This window comes from Tachyglossus aculeatus, unplaced genomic scaffold, assembly GCF_015852505.1.
Source record: "Tachyglossus aculeatus isolate mTacAcu1 unplaced genomic scaffold, mTacAcu1.pri scaffold_82_arrow_ctg1, whole genome shotgun sequence".
In the NCBI taxonomy this organism is placed as follows: Eukaryota; Metazoa; Chordata; class Mammalia; order Monotremata; family Tachyglossidae; genus Tachyglossus; species Tachyglossus aculeatus.
Genome location: NW_024045094.1, coordinates 3,034,153 through 3,051,303, shown reverse-complemented (window position 1 = coordinate 3,051,303; position 17,151 = coordinate 3,034,153). Strand labels below are relative to the sequence as shown.

At 42.8% G+C, this 17,151-nt stretch overlaps 1 protein-coding gene and 1 pseudogene across 1 annotated transcript; both read left to right on the top strand.

The window, feature by feature from the left end:
• Positions 1-222: 222 nt before the first annotated feature.
• LOC119924146 (olfactory receptor 491-like) lies at positions 223-1,157 on the top strand. Its single transcript, XM_038743171.1, is given in 2 exon segments — positions 223-967; positions 970-1,157. Coding segments are annotated over 2 exon segments (918 nt in total). The 5' UTR covers positions 223-237.
• Positions 1,158-8,400: 7,243 nt separating this feature from the next.
• The window catches only part of LOC119924140, a 37,102-nt pseudogene continuing 28,351 nt past the window's right edge, over positions 8,401-17,151 (top strand).

The following is a 17,151-nucleotide window of genomic DNA, read 5'->3' as shown; positions in this document are numbered from 1 at the left end:
TTCAATATTGCAATATGAAATTTAATTTTTTTTTCTGTTTTCAGACCTCTTCAGAGTACCTGCATGATCTCTGTGGAACAGAGAAAAATATTCCACATGTGCCTCCCTGAGTCTGACAAGCACAACTTTTAAATCAGTAGGAATCGTCAAGGGAAACAGTTCAATATTTGCCTTGTTGATCTCTCCCTGAATTGAGGTCCCCTTTTGTCTCAACATAAACTATTTCTAGAATACCTCATGGGTGGCAGAAAACACAGCACCTTAACGGAATTAATTCCTTTGGGGTTAACAGGTGATGCCTCCCTTCAGGCTGTCTTCTCTGTGATATTCCTGGGGATCTATGTTGTGACTTTAATGGGAAATCTCAGCATCATCATGTTAATTAGGGTCAATACCAAACTTTATACCCCAGTGTACTTCTTCCTCAGCCATTTGGCTGCTGTTGATATTGAGTATTCCTCCTGTGTAACACCAGTAATGCTTGGAAACTTCTTGACTGATCTCCACACCATACCTTTGGCCGGTTGTATTGCTCAGCTGTGTTCTGTGGTGACTTTTGGGACGACCGAGTGCTTCTTGCTGGCAGCTATGGCTTACGACCGATACGTGGCTGTCTGTAGCCCACTGCTCTACTCGGGCAAAAGGTCTGACAAAGTTTGCATCCTGCTCGTAGTTGCTTCCTACATTGGTGGCCGTGTGAATGGTTGGACGTTTACCAGTTGCTTCTTAAATGTATATTTCTGTGGGCCTAATCAGATAAACCACTTTTTCTGTGACTTTGCTCCACTGTTGAAGCTTTCTTGTTCGGACATTTCAGATATTAAAATCATCCCTTCTGTCTCCTCGGGGTCAATAATAGCGGTGACCATGCTTGTCATAGTCATTTCTTATGTATGCATCGTCTTGACAATCCTGAGAATGAACTCAAGGGAAGGGAGACACAAAGCTTTCTCCACTTGTACCTCCCACTCACTCTGTACTACGGGACCATCACTTTCATATATGTGTTGCCCAATTCCAGTTACTCAATCCATCAGAACCAAGTGGTGTCTGTGATCAACACCATTATAATCCCCATGTTGAACCTGCTGATCTACAGCCTGAGGAACAAGGATGTTAAGGAGGCCCTGGGAAAGGTGATTCATAGGTTTTCTTAATCATGATGACGGTTTGGATTAAAGAAATCAAATCTTAGAAAAAGCCATATTTTAATGACATTGAATATTATCCAGAATAATGGATCTTCTTTCCTTTTTCATCACCACTGCCATTTCTACAATACTGAGAATAATAAGAAGGAATACCAACATAGCTTGTAGTAGTCTAGGGGCATGAATCATGCTTTAATTACAGAATTTAGTGTACTGTAAATGTTTTCATGACATAAGTCTGAGTTGGAGATGAAACCATCAGTGGTTAAGAATTGTACTATGTACTGAACCTCATGTCAACCAGCCATACAAATATATCTTCAAGACCAGAGAATTACAATGATTGGCTCATTAAAAATTGAAATTACAAGAGCCTATGACAATTCTGTTTAATGTGGGCAAGGAAGCTGTCTACCAACTTTGTTGCATTGTACTCTCCCAAGCGCTTAATAAAACACTCAGCAGAAAATAGGCGCTCAATAAATACTATCGTTGGTGATGTTTCGATATGGTACTGTTACAAATGGAGTGTTCACATGCCTGGGAGTGCCACAGGGTTGCCGAAGGGCTAATTACCAAGTGAAAACCAACAATTAAAATCGACTGGGAAGACATACTTTTTCCGTATATCACGGAGCAAAAAGATTGCTCTGACTGCTGGCTGTCAAATCTCCCTATCCTGCTTAAGCACATATCTCTAAGATATCATTTTTTTTATAATTTATTTATTTAATTTCAGTTGTTTCCCCTTATAATCAAATGTTTTTTAAATAGAATTTGATGCTGTTGTCCAGAGGAAAGTGTGTTAAATATTGCTTTCCAATCAGAATCTGCGGGAGGAAACATTAATAATCTATGGCAACAAATTGATATTTATGGAAGTGGTCCAGATCACTTTCTGACCCCAGTTCCTTTTAAGTCCTCCCCTTAACCCCTGATGCTTCACATGTCACTGAGATACTGTGACAATTTGGGACTTTACTTAGCCTTTTGTTTGGATTTTAGCAGTCTTTAGGCACTCTGGTTTTCTTGGGGAACTCGTAATTGAACTGATATAAATGAAACCCACATGACACGTGTCCAAAATGTACTCATTCCACAATGGAGCTCCTTTAATATTCTTCCCTTCTCCACCTTTCCCTTCACTCACTCTGACATTATACCTGAAACAGGCCTCTGTGTTGGCCACACGCAATGGAGCATATTTTGTTTTCCTGAGGTAAGGGAAATGCTTGCAAGATAACCCCAGCGTGTGATGGGAGAAGTGGCTTCCTTCTCTCTCCTTCCATGTCCTTCCATCCAGTCTGGGTTACCCACCTGGGCAAGAAACAATCCCAAACTCTTCTGGCAGCTCACTCTGGTTTGATAATTAAAGGGGATTAAAAGGAGAGGGGTCCTTTGTCCACTTAAATATGTACTTCCCTCATCTCTCCTACATGCAGGAATGTAAGATAGTTTAGAAAGGCACTAGCCGGCTGTATCCCCAATTACATTATCCACCAAAATCCACCTGGGCAGCCCACTCTAATGCATTTTGCTTCCTTACCTTACCCGAACAATAAATTAATATAAAGTCATCTGATAAAGACCCCAACATTAAATTCTCTAAATGACTTTTGATTTCAGGCCTAAAGAAAAGGGCAATCAAATGAAGGCAAGCCAAATAAACACAAAATTTAACTTACATCATTCCCAGATCTTCTAAAATCTACAGGGATTTTGTATACTTGTGACTCAGGTGGCACTGGGAATACAGCTGAGCTTCAGACAGTCCAACCCCCAAATATGTCAAACGAAATACAAGTGGGTCTTCAGTCCAGTTACAAACCATCTGGAGTTCCGTCCTCTTCTTTCCAGAAGGTAATTATAGGTGGTATTGAGGGTTTTGATTGTTAGGTATTAAAAGGTTATTCATTTTATTGTTTATTCTGAAAACAACATTGAGGACATCATTATGCTTTTGGAATTCAGTTCCTATACAACACAGAACCTCATATACCCATGTTTTGGTGCTTCTCTTTTAATCCTCCTGGAGCTTTGGTGAAACAATAATAATAATGGTATTTGTTAAGCACTTACCACATGTCAGGCACTGTACTAGGTGCTGTGGTGGATACAAGCAAATCAGGTTGGATACAGTCCTTCTTCCACGGAGGGTTCACAGTATCACTCCTCATTTTACAGATGAGGTAACTGAGGCATAGGTTAGTGAAGTGATTTGCCCAAAGTCACACAGCTGACAAGTGATGGGCTGAGATTAGAACCCATGACCTTCTGACTTTCAGGCCCTCATGCTCTGTCCACTATTTCATGCCACCTTGCAATGATTCGGGAGATAGAGTAGTTAGGGGGATGAATTTAAAGGTCAATGTTCCCATTGTGTTTATTGCTAGTTGCCTAGTCATGTTAACCAGGGCAGGGACTATACGTGGTTGTCCATGGGTTTCTCATTTATTTCAACAGAGTATCCACGATTTTAGTAAGTTGACCTATGCATTGCTGAGGTAATTCAATTCCACTGAACCTGGAGGCAAAGCTGATAAAATCCACAGTGAGAGTCAGATTAGTTACAGGCCTCGGGGAACCAAAAAAATTGGAAATAAATAGAAGAGCAGGTGCCGGAAATAAGAGATATTTATTCATTCAATCGTATTTATTGAGCGCTTACTGTGTGCAGAGCACTGTACTAAGCCCTTGGGAAATACAAGTCGGCAACATAAAGATGCAGTCCCTACCCAACAACGGGCTCACAGTCAAGAAGGGAGAGACAGACAACAAAACAAAACATGTAGACAGGTGTCAAAGCCATCAGAATAAATAGAATTATAGCTATATGGACCTCATTAACAAAATAGAGTAGTATATATGTGCAAGTAAAGTAAATAGAGTAATAAATCTGTACAAATGCATACAAGTGCTGTGGGGAGGAGAAGGAGGTAGGGCAAAAGAGGGTAAACAGGCATCAGTGTAAATAAATAAAATTACAGATACGTACACATCAATACAAGTATACAGGCATAAATAGAATTATGCATATATACATAAATACGTGAGTGCTGTGTGGTAGGGAGGGGGGAGAGCAAAGGGAGTGAGTTGAGGTGATGCAGATGGAAGGGGGAGCTGAGGAAAAGGAGGTTTAGTCTGGGAAGGCATCTTGGAGGAGTTGAGCCAACAGTAGGGCTTTAAGGGGGGAAAGAGTGATCTTTTGGAGGATTTGAGGAGGGACTGCGTTACGGGACAGAGGTAGGACGTGGGCCATGGGTCAAAGGTGGGATAGGCGAGATCGAGGCACGTTGAGAAGGTTAGCACCAGAAGAGGAGTGTGCAGGCTCGGCTGTACAAGGTGAGAAGGGCTGCTCTGTGATCTTGAGAAACGGTCCCTACACAACAACGGGCTCACAGTCTAGAAGGGGAGATAGACAACAAAACAAAACATGTAGACAGGTGTCAAAATCGTCAGAAAAAATAGAATTATAGCTATATGCACATCGTTAACAAGATGAATAGAATAGTAAATATGTACAAGTAAAATAAATAGAGTGATAAATCTGTACAAATATATTCAAATGCTGTGGGAAGGGGAAAGAGGTAGGGTTGGGGGATGGGGAGGAGAGAAAAAAGGGGTCTCAGTTTGGGAAGGCCTCCTGGAGGAGGTGAACTCTCAGTAAGGCTTTGAAGGGAGGAAGAGAGCTAGCTTGGCGGATGTGTGGAGGGAGGGCATTCTGGGCCAGGGGAAGGGCGTGGGCCGGGGGTCGACGGCGGGACAGGCGACAACGAGGTACAGTGAGGAGGTTAGCGGTAGAGGAGCAGAGGGTGCAGCCTGGGCTGTAGAAGAAAAGAAGGGAGGTGAGATAGGCGGGGGCGAGGTGATGGAGAGCCTTGAAACCGAGGGTGAGGAGCTTTTGCTTGATTTGTAGGTTGACAGGCAGCCACTGGAGATTTTTGAGGAGGGGAGGAAAATGCCCAGAGCACTTCTGAACAAAGATAATCAGGGCAAGAGAGTGAAGTATAGACTGAAGTAGAGTGAAACAGGAGGATGGGAGATCAGAGAGGAGGCTGATGCAGTAATCCAGTAGGGGTCAGATGAGAGATTCATTCATTCATTCAATCACATTTATTGAGCGCTTACTGTGTGCAGAGTACTGTACTAAGCGCTTGGGAAGTACAACTTGGCAGCATATAGAGACGGTCCCTACCCAACAGTGGACACACAGTCTAGAAGATTGAACCAGCAAGGTAGCGGATTGGATGGAGAGGAAAGGGCAGATCTTGGCAATGTTGGGGAGGTGAGACCGGCAGGTTTTGGTGACAGATTGGATGTGTGGGGTGAATGAGAGAGCGAAGTCGAGGATGACACGAATGTTGCAGTCTTGTGAGACATGAAGGATGGTAGTGCCGTCTTCAGTGACGTTGCAATCTAGGTTGGGAGAAGCCCCACATATAGAAAGGTTCAGCTCACAAAAGCCAACAAAATAACCAAGCAACCGTCTGAAATAACCCAATAAGAGCAAATGAGGCACATCACAAACACAAATACAAACAGCGAGCAGCCTCCCCAGGACCTAAATTTAATTCAATAGGTGCTAACTTTCTATCCGAAAGAGAAGTATCCTTTCCTCTCTGGTATCCTCTGCAAAAAATCTTCTTGGTAACCAGTTAAAAATATCATAAGGTTTGAGGGATTCTTTTTTCCCATCACTTCTGTGAAGGAAATAAAGGGAATGAAGGGATGAAGGGAATTCATTCTATCTATCTATCTAGCTTCATTCAAGCTCTCATCCTATCCCGTCTGAACTACTGCATCAGCCTCCTCTCTGACCTCCCATCCTCGTGTCTCTCCCCACTTCAATCCACTTCAAACGCCGCTGCCCGGATTGTCTTTGTCCAGAAACGCTCTGGGCATGTTACTCCCCTTCTCAAAAATCTCCAGTGGTTACCAATCAATCTGTGCATCAGGCAGAAACTCCTCACCCTCGGCTTCAAGACTCTCCATCACCTCGCGCCCTCCTACCTCACCTCCCTTCTCTCCTTCTACAGCCCAGCCCACACCCTCCGCTCCTCTGCCACTAATCTCCCCACCGTGCCTCGTTCTCACCTGTCCCACGGTCGACCTCCGGCCCACGTTATCCCCTTGGCCTGGAATGCCCTCCTTCCACACAGCCACCAAGCTAGCTCTCTTCCTCCCTTCAAGACCCTACTGAGAGACACCTCCTCCAGGAGGCCTTCCTATACGGAGCCCCCTCCTCCCTCTCCCCCTTTTCCCCCCTCCATCTCCCCCGTCTTACCTCTTTCCCTTCCCCACAGCACCTGTGTATATGTATATATGTTTGTACATATTTATTACTCTATTTATTTATTTATTTTTCTTGTACATATCTATTCTATCATTTTATTTTGTTAATATGTTTGGTTTTCTTCTCTGTCTCCCCCTTCTAGACTGTGAGCCCACTGTTGGGTATGGACTGTCTCTATATGTTGCCAACTTGTACTTCCCAAGCGCTTAATAAAGTGCTCTGCACACAGTAAGCGCTCAATAAATATGATTGATTGATTGATTGATTCTATTGCTTATTCTGAGAATAGCACTGAGGATACCATTATGCCTTTGGGATTCAGTCACAGTGCAACACAGAACCTAATATACACACATCTGGGTAGTTCCTTTTCAATCCTCTTGGAGCTCCTGATGATGGTTCCCTTGCTATGAATCAAATAGGGTCAGTATTTCGGAGGCTTCCCAGAAATTGATTTATTAGACTTATTTTAATTGCTTAAGATGCCTAATTGATCCAGTGGATGGGGTTTCTCCATTACTAATCCAGGAATAGCTCTGATGTACAGAAATGCTGACTGAGTTATAGATGGGTGGGGAATCTTTTGGTAAATCTGATTAAATATTTACCCAATGGCCAATGCTCCATTGTGTTTACAGCAAGTTATCTTGATCTTTTTTGCCTGAACATGGACTCTAGGTGGTTCATGTGGGTTTCTTCTTTGTTTTTCTAAAGAAAGCATCCCCAATTCTATGGAGATGAAGATTGCAGTTCTGAGATCATCCTATTCAGCTGACCCTGCAGGCACAGTTCTGAAGTCAAATATTATCCTTGGACCTTTTTTTTTTTTTGAAAACTTGAGTTTAATATAATTTAATGTACTTTTAAGTAGTGAAATGTATTCATAGAAGCTATTGTCACTTAATTATTTAGTTACTTTGCCTTCTTCTGTTATGCTTTAACCATCAGCACATCATTAACTAAATCCCACAATTCCACACCTCCTTATCATGCCTTATTCTCTGAGCAAAGTGAGACTGAGAGTCATGAAGGAGCAGAGCATTTTGATGGGGTCAGCTTTGAGTGTAGGGAGCGTGTCTATTTACCCTTTTGTGCTTTACCAAGTGTTTAGTAAGGTGACTTTGAACAAGTCACTTAACTTCTCTGTGCCTCAGTTACCTCATCTGTAAAATAAGGATGAAGACCATGAGCTCCACATGGAACAACCTGATTACTTTGTATCTACCCCAGTGCTTAGAACAGTGTTTGGTGCATATTAAGTCCTTAACGAATACCATAATTATTATTACATCATCTGCACACAGGGAGGGTTCAGTGCATACCACTGATTAATTGGTTGATTGGAATTTTATCTTGTTTACTGATATTTTTCTAGTTATTTTCCTTTTAATGCTGCTCTTGCTACTGTTTCCTCCATCTTTTTGCTTTTATTCTTTCTGGAAGTGTTCCTACGAGTTGTGGATTTTCTTCCTTGCTGCTAAATCCTCTCCACTGTTTTGTTTTTATTCATTGTGGAAGCCTCCTTATGAACTTTGGATTCCTTCCATGCTACTGCATTCTAATTTAGTTTGAAGGATTCTTTCCTCAAAGGAGACATGGCTGATAATTGGCTGGTATAAATCAGACTGCTATGGTGGAATTCATTCTTCTTGGACTAACAAGTGATCCAGTGGCTCAGGTTATCCTTTTTGGGCTATTTCTAGTAACCTATGCTGTCACCCTGTTGGGGAACGGTAGAATCATCTTGTTAATCAGGATTCATTCCCACCTCCACACCCCCATGTATTTTTTCCTTAGTCATTTATCCTTCACAGACATGTGTATCTCCTCAACTGCCACTCCAAAATTACTTGAGAACTCACTAATCGAGAAGAAAAGTATTTCCTATGGGGGTGTGCTGTGCAGTTCTTTATCGCTAGTATTGTTGGGCCTGCTGAGTGCCTCCTCTTGGCCGTGATGGCTTATGATCGATATGTGGCCATCTGCAAACCACTGGCTTACCCAACAATTATGTCTAAGAGATTCTGTCTCCTTATGGTAGTGGTCTCACACCTAGAAAGTTTGTTAACTGCTTTCATATTTACAAGTAATTTATTCAGATTATTCTTCTGTGGGCCCAATGTGATCAATAATTTTTTTCTGTGATTTCCCACCACTGTTGAAGCTTTCCTGTTCTGACACGTCACTTGTTAAAATAATTCCCTCATCTTTAGCCGCCCTTCTAATTCTGTCCACATTGGCGATCATAATTGCTTCTTACCTATATGTTATGTCGGCCATTCTTGGAATAAAATCGTCTGTGGGGTATGGGAAAGCTTTCTCTTGTGCCTCCCATTTGACCACAGTTACTCCATTCTACGGGTCTTCAGCATTCATTTATACGCTGCCCAAATCCAGATACTCAATGGATCAGACGAAAGTTGTGTCCATGTTCAAATGGTATTGATCCCCAAGTTGAACCCACTGATCTACAGCCTGAAGAACAAGGAAGAGAAGGAAGCTTTGAAAAGGACATTTGGTATCAAAGGGATTTACTTTGGGCAGTTCTAGTCAGAAAGCATAATGGAAACAATATTCTCAATGTCTGTGAATTCCAGGGTATTTAATTAATGATGATAATAATAATAATAACAATGGTAATCATTTAGCATTTATTATGCGCCAAGCACTGTTCTGTACATTGCAAGCTTGCTGTGGGCAGGGAATGTGTCTACCACCTCTGATGTATTGTACTCTTAATGCTTAGTACAGCACTTAATATGGCTTGGTTCAGTGTTCTACAAGCAGTAAGGGCTCAATAAATGCTATTGATTTTTTATGGTATTCGTTAAGTGTTAATTATGTGTCAAGCACTGTTCTAAGCACTAGGATAGATACACGTTCAACAGACAGAACTGATTGATTGATTAATATTCTCTGAGTACTTAGTACAGTGCTCTGCATGCATTAAGTGCTCAATAAACACCACTGATTCACTGATTGGTTGTTCTAAGGACTTGGGTCAGACACAGTTGTTCTAAGCACAAGACAAACAGGTCAGACACAGTTCCATGGCCTAGTGGATAGAACACAGGCCTGCAAATTACCAGTACTTGGGTTCTAATTCTGGCTCCACCACTCGTCTGCTGTGTGGCCTTGGGCAAATCACTTAACTTCTCTGTGCCTTAATTACCTCATGTGTAAAATGGGAATTAAGATAGTAAGCCCCATGTGGGACATTGATTTTGTCAAACCTGATTTTCTTATATCTACTCCAGTGCTTAGTACAGTGTCTGGCATGGTGTAAGCACTTAACAAACACAAATTTTTTAAAACGTTCCTGTCCAACCTGGGGCTTGAACTCTAAGTAGGAGGAAGAACAGGCACTGCATCCCAATTTTACAGATCATCATCATCATCATCAATCGCATTTATTGAGCACTTACTGTGTGCAGAGTACTGTACTAAGCGCTTGGTAAGTACAAGTTGGCAACACATAGAGACAGTCCCTACCCAACAGTGGGCTCACAGTCTAAAAGGGGGAGATAGAGAACAAAACCAAACATACTAACAAAATAAAATGAATAGAATAGATATGTACAAGTAAAATAAATAAATAAATAGAGTAATAAATATGTGCAAACATATATACATATATACAGGTGCAGTGGGGAAGAGAAGGAGGTAAGATGGGGGGATCGAGAGGGGGACGAGGGGGAGAGGAAGGAAGGGGCTTAGTCTGGGAAGGCCTCCTGGAGGAGGTGAGCTCTCAGTAGGGCCTTGAAGGGAGGAAGAGAGCTAGCTTGGTGGATGGGCAGAGGGAGGGCATTCCAGGCCCGGGGGATGACGTGGGCCGGGGGTCGATGGCGGGACAGGCGAGAACGAGGTACAGGGAGGAGATTAGCGGCAGAGGAGTGGAGGGTGTGGGGTGGGCTGTAGAAGAAGAGAGGGGAGGTGAGGTAGGAGGGGGCGAGGTGATGGAGAACCTTGAAGCCCAGGGTGAGGAGTTTCTGCCTGATGCGCAGCTTGATTGGTAGCCACTGGAGATTTTTGAGGAGGGGAGTAACCTGCCCAGAGAGTTTCTGGATAAAGACAATCCGGGCAGCAGCATGAAGTATGGATTGAAGTGGAGAGAGACACGAGGATGGGAGATCAGAGAGAAGGCTGATGCAGTAGTCCAGACGGGATAGGATGAGAACTTGAACGAGTAGGGTAGCGGTATGGATGGAGAGGAAAGGGCAGATCTTGGCGATGTTGCGGAGCTGAGACCGGCAGGTTTTTGGTGACGGCTTGGATGTGAGGGGTGAATGAGAGCGGAGTCGAGGATGACACCAAGGTTGTGGGCTTGTGAGACGGGAAGGATGGTAGTGTCGTCAACAGAGATGGGAAAATCAGGGAGAGGGCAGGGTTTGGGAGGGAAGACAAGGAGTTCAGTCTTGGACATGTTGAGTTTTAGGTGGCGGACAGACATCCAGATGGAGATGTCCTGAAGGCAGGAGGAGATGCGAGCCTGGAGAGAGGGGGAGAGAGCAGAGGCAGAGATGTAGATCTGGGTGTCATCAGCATAGAGATGATAGTTGAAGCCATGGGAGCGAATGAGGTCACCAAGGCAGTGCGTGTAGATCGAGAACAGAAGGGGACCAAGCACTGAACCTTGGGGAACCCCTACAGTAAGGGGATGGGAGGGGGAGGAGGAACCTGCAAAAGAGACTGAGAATGAACGACCGGAGAGGTAAGAGGAGAACCAGGAGAGGACAGAGTCTGAAGCCAAGGTCAGATAGCGTGTTGAGGTGAAGGGGGTGGTCCACAGTGCCGAAAGCAGCTGAGAGGTCAAGGAGGATTAGTATAGTTTATAAGCCATTGGATTTTTCAAGCAGGAGGTCATTGGTGACCTTTGAGAGGGCAGTTTCCGTGGAATGTAGGGGATGGAAGCCAAACTGGAGGGGGTCGAAGAGAGTGTTGTTGTTGAGTAACTGGAAGCAGCGCATGTAGACAACTCGTTCAAGGAGTTTGGAAAGGAATGGTAGGAGGGATATGGGGCGATAACTAGAAGGTGACGTGGGGTCAAGAGAGGGTTTTTTTAGAATGGGAGAGACATGGGCATGTTTGAAGGCAGAGGGGAAGGAACCAGTGGAGCGTGAGCGGTTGAAGATGGAAGTTAAGGAGGGGAGAAGGGATGGAGCGAGAGATTTCATGAGATGAGAGGGAATGGGGTCAGAAGCACAGGTGGCCGGAGTAGCACTTGAGAGGAGGGATGAGAGCTTCTCTGAGAATACTGCTGGGAAGGATGGGAGAGTAGTAGTAGTAGATGAGAAAGCTGAGGCACAGAGAAGTTAATTGACTTGACCAAGGTCACCCAGCAGGCAGGAAATGGAGCCAGGAGATCAACTTGCAAAATGATGACCCTTCTGCATTACTTAGAGAGACAATTCTTTATGTGTTGTAAGATACTATCTGTAGGATGGATGATGTGGATCACAAAAGTACTTTCAACTGCTTTAAATGTGTGGTACAGATCGAAAGGGACTATTTCTTTATCTGGTAAGGTAAACTCTTTTTAGGGTTTCCACATTGGGTAGAGTCAGTAAATTAGTGTGAATTCCCATAAAAACATTCATTTTAAAGTGGTACTACATGAACAAAAATGGAAAAATAATTATTTAAGATTCACTTAAAAGAACCTGGGATGTTTCAGCTGATGTAATCATATAGAGCAAACATATAATTTTTGAGTCACGAAAATTTTTCATTCTGCTAGTAAACATGCCATTGAGTTATTTTCTTTCAAATTTCTTTAAAACATTAATTTAACTTGCACAATAAATAAGAAATCGTTTCACTTGTCTCGTTTGAACTGCCCTTTTTCCTCCATTTTGTAATCTTTTCTCCATCCTTGGAATGAATGAAAATGACTAAATAACTTTGGGTACAGAAACACTGACTAGCTTTAATGCTCCTCTTCTCTGAGAGATCACTTTAGCCAGGGAATGTGTCTGTTTATTGTTATACTATTCCAAGAACTTAGTATAGTGTTCTGCACATAGTAAGCACTCAATAAGTGCAACTGAATGAATGTTCAAGGCCCTGAACTCTCTGCTCTCCAGGAGCCTAGAAAGAAGATGACATGGTGAGGTTTTACTCTGAAAGTACAACTGCTTACTGGTAAAGGAGAAATAGGTATTCTCTTCATCATCAGGATGGTAACTTCACCAATAAGGCAGCAGTTGGACTGCAAATCAACATGGTGACCAACTGACATTTTTGAGTGAGGTAGGGGAAGATGCTCCTCTTAGGGTCACACCTGGAGAGTTACCAGTCCTCTACCAGTCTCGACTATGGGAGGGAGAGTCAAGCAGAGGCCTATCCATTCCATTTCGAAATTGGGCAGTGGCTAGCAAGTGGAAGGCAATCTGCTTCGAGTCAAAACTCCCCTGTGCTGGGCAGTAGCGGCATGGGAGAGAGTCAAGGGTGGAGACTCAAATTTACTGTGCGGAAAGAGGCAGTGGTTGAAATCACTTCCATATTTTTACCAAAAAAACTCTACGGAAACACTATCAGAATGATTGCAATGGGGTGCTCCGGGAGAGTTGTGTCCACGGTGTTGCAATGGGTTGGAGACTACTACTCAATGGCTTAAGACAAGACAAGGGGAAGATGAGGAGGAGGAGAAGAGAGACCTATCCCTCAGTTATGGCATGAGAAGTACTGAAATGCCCCATTATCTGCAAAAGACCCGTTAAACTGGAAAGCCTGAGGCAAAGGAACAGAGCGCAGCACATGACAAAGTGCTCAGATCCCATACTTGGTTACACTGGAAGGAAGTGCCGGCAAGGGAGACGTTGATTGATTGATAGGAGATGGAGAGGTAGGACCATGCAGGAATGTATCTCTGAATCATGGAAGCCAGAGTGGCCTAGAGTTTCCCTTAGTAAAGATCCCCAATACAACCAATCTCAGGATCTTATTGAAGTGTTTTATCATCATCAACATCAACACCAGTTGCATCACTTTCTATGAGGGGCTTATCTATTATTCACTCTGGGAGACTCCATCCAAACTGTATGCTGAATTAAGAGTTTGAGAACCTACAGTAGAAATCGAGGACCTGGTTCTTTGTGTTTGAGGAAGTTAAAAATAATATTTAATCACATTTTAATAGACGAATTCATCTTTAAATGTAATTTAATCTCATGTATTGTTGTTGGTTCCTCTGGGGGCATGAAGAATAACATCAGAATTCTCCTCAGTCAATCAATCAATCAGTTTAAGCAGGAGGGTTGAATACAAGGTGGGCAGTTTGGATACAGTCCCTGCCCCACACAGGGCTCACACCTTTAACCCCCAGTTCACAAATGAAGTAGCTGAGGCCCAGAGAAGTGACATGACTTGCCCAGAGTCACACAGCAGACATCTGGTGGAGCCAGGATTAGAACCCATGACCTTCAGACTCCCAGGTCCATGTTCTACCCACTGTCAGGCTGCTTCTCTCTTTGTATATGCCTTAGAGATGCAGGTTTAAAAACTTCTCATTAACCAGAACAGACAGCTGGCATTTCAGGGGCAACTGGGGGCGACAACAAGTGGCAAACGAGAGACATCCAGGGAAGGGGATGTGGGTAGTACTGTGCCCTACCCTGGTCCAAGCTCCTGTTGCTGCCATAGCAGCAAAATAAATAATGAAGCAGAAGCGAACATACAAAACAGCAACGATGTAGCTTATAAATTGCCTTTTGGCCACTCCTGGTCTATTACATTTCTTGTAGACCTTTTTCTGAGAGCGTTTCCCACTAATATGTAAGCTCCTTGAAGGCAGGGAGCTTGTCTACCAACTCTTCCAAGTGCTTAATCAGTGCTCTTCATACAGTAAGCACTCAATAAACACCAAAATACCAATGAATGAATGAATAATGTAATTGTGGTATTTGTTAAGCCCTTACCAGACCCCGTTCTAAGTGCTGGGGGTGTCTACAAGCAAATTGGGTTGGATACAGTCCCTGTCCCACATGGGGATCACAATCTAAATCCCCATTTTACAGGTGAAAACTGAGGCCCAGAGAAGTTAAGTGACTTGTGTGATGTCATATAGCAGAGCAGTGGCAGAGCTGGGATTAAAGCCTAGGTCCTTGTGACTCCCAGGTCCGTAGCTACTTCTACTAAGTAGCCATGCTACTTCTCTATGAGTGACTCTGGACCATGATTTCTGTAAGGTGCGCTCATGAAAGTCCACTTATTTTCATGCCTGGACTGCTTTGTAATAAAACATGGCTACTCCGACTCCTGGCTGAAACAATGCAGCAAATGAAGTCATCATTAATAACAGAATTTTCCATGTATCTACATGAGCAAGGAGCATAAAGGTACTTGGAAGGACTCAATTAATTTGTAACTAACCCAGTGCTTAATAAAGTACTTGATACAGTGTACGTTCTTAGCAAATACCACACTTATTATTACTGGAAACACACATGATCCATGCCCTCAAGTAGGTTACAGTGTAATGGGGATGATAAATACACATAAGTCTTCATACACAGTGATAACACCACATCATTGAAATGTTAATAATAATAATGATTCTTGTGGTATTTATTAGGAGGATTGTGGCAAACCTGATTCGCTTGCTGTTGTAAAGATATACCACTTTCTGCTGACCAGAACAACTACTTTTATTCTGTCAGGTACTGTTAATCAGCTGGACTCAGCTGTATTTGCTATATATAAATGAAATATCCTACCATAGACCAAATTAAAATAATTCAGGACTTGACTCACCGTCCTGTCTCACCTCTCCCTCTCTCTTCTCCCTCTCCCCTCCCCCTCAGGCTCAGCTTCTCTTCCGCTCTTCCCATTTTCTTTCGCTCATTTCTACTTCCTTTTTCTCTCTCTTCTTCCCTATTCCCCTTTCACCCTCTCTCTTACCCTCTTTCTTTCCTCTCTGTTTGCTTCCTTTCTCCCTCTCCCCCTATCTCCTCTCTCCTTCTTTTATCCCATTCTCTTTCCCTCTTTCTCCCCTCTCTCCTTGGTTCTCCCTCTGCCTCTTCTCTCCTCTCTTCCTCTCCACTCTCCGCACCAGGGGCTCACAGTCTCAAACCCCATTTTACAGGTGAGGTAACTGAGGCCCAGAGAAGTGAAGTGACTTGCCTAAGGTTACACATCAGACAAGTGGTGAAGCAGGGATTAGAACCCATGACCTTCGGACTCCCAGGCCCATGCTCTCTCCACTAAGCCATGCCACTTCTCTGTGCATACTGTGTTCCAGGCACTTTGCTATGCCCTGAGGCAGAGGTTGGACAATCAGATCGGAGCCACTCAGGGCTCATTTTCTACGGGAGAGAGAATCAGTGGATAAGTAATAGGAAAAACCAAGGTAGGTTTCACAGGGATAAGGATGAAGCAGTCAGGACCCTGATCAGCTTAGACACAAAGCTCGCAGTAAAAACCAGGGTTGGCTGAAGGCCTAATAACTCATCTTTCCCTTAGTAGCCTTTTTAGAAATGGAACCATCAAACCCAGCCTTTTCTTTTCAGGGGTGCCAAATACCCGGCATGAAGTTCTCCCTGTTCCACGGATTTAGACTATATTTGTTAATAACGAAATTAATAATAATATTGAGAAGCAGTGTAGCTTAGTGGAAGGAGAATGAGCTTGGGAGTCAGAGGTCATGGGTTCTAATCCTGCCTCTGTCACTTGTCAGCTGGGTGACTTTGGGCAAGTCACTTCAATTCTCTGTGCCTCAGTTACCTCATCTGTAAAAGGCAGATTAAGACTATGAGCTCACAAGGGACGATCTGATCACCTTTTATTCCCCCCAGCACTTAGGAAAGTGCTTCACACATAGTAAACACTTAACAAATAACTTTAGTATTATTATTATTATACACTAATGTATGAGATGCTTACTATATGACCCAAAATTTATTTTGAATATATTTTTTGTCTGCCGCATTTTCATTTTAAAATGAAATATTTCTCGGTTTAGAAATTATTTGATGTAAAGGGACCAAAATCTGAAAGGAATGGATCTTTTCTTTCTTTGAAAAGGCACTGAATGGCCTTGAAACACCACATTGAGTAAAATGGAGATTCTAAAAGCATAAAGGCAATAACTGAGTGAAAATATCAAAGAAAATCTATTCTAAGTAGAAGAGAATCTAAAACTAAGTGGCACAGAATAAAAACATGACAAAGCGATGTTCATTTAATCCTTACTTACAACTACAGTATAGAATTCTTTAGCTTCTATTTCTTATTTTTTGTATTTTATTCAGTATTCTCAGTTTGTGTGGTTGTTTTATATTATATCGCATTTCTCTCATCTCATCGCATGTTCTTCATTTCTGTAACTGACTTTACTGACCGTAGAGTCATAATTATTCAATAGAGTGAGTGTTTCACTTTTCCTCATCTTTGAGAAAAATCAAATTGATGGCTAATGAAAACTGAACTTGTGTGAATGACATTATGGCTTAGTGGGAAGAGCACGGGCTTGGAAGTCAAAGGTCATGGATTCTAATACCGGCTCTGCCACCTGTCTGCTCTATGACTTTGAGCAAGTCACTTAACTTCTCTGTGCCTCAGTTACCTCATCTGTAAAATGGGGATTAAGAATGTAAGTCCCATGTGGGACAACCTGATAATCTTGTATCTACCCCAGCGTTTAGAACAGTGTTTGGCACAAAATAAGCACTTAACATATACTATTATTATTATTATTATCAAAAGTGTCCA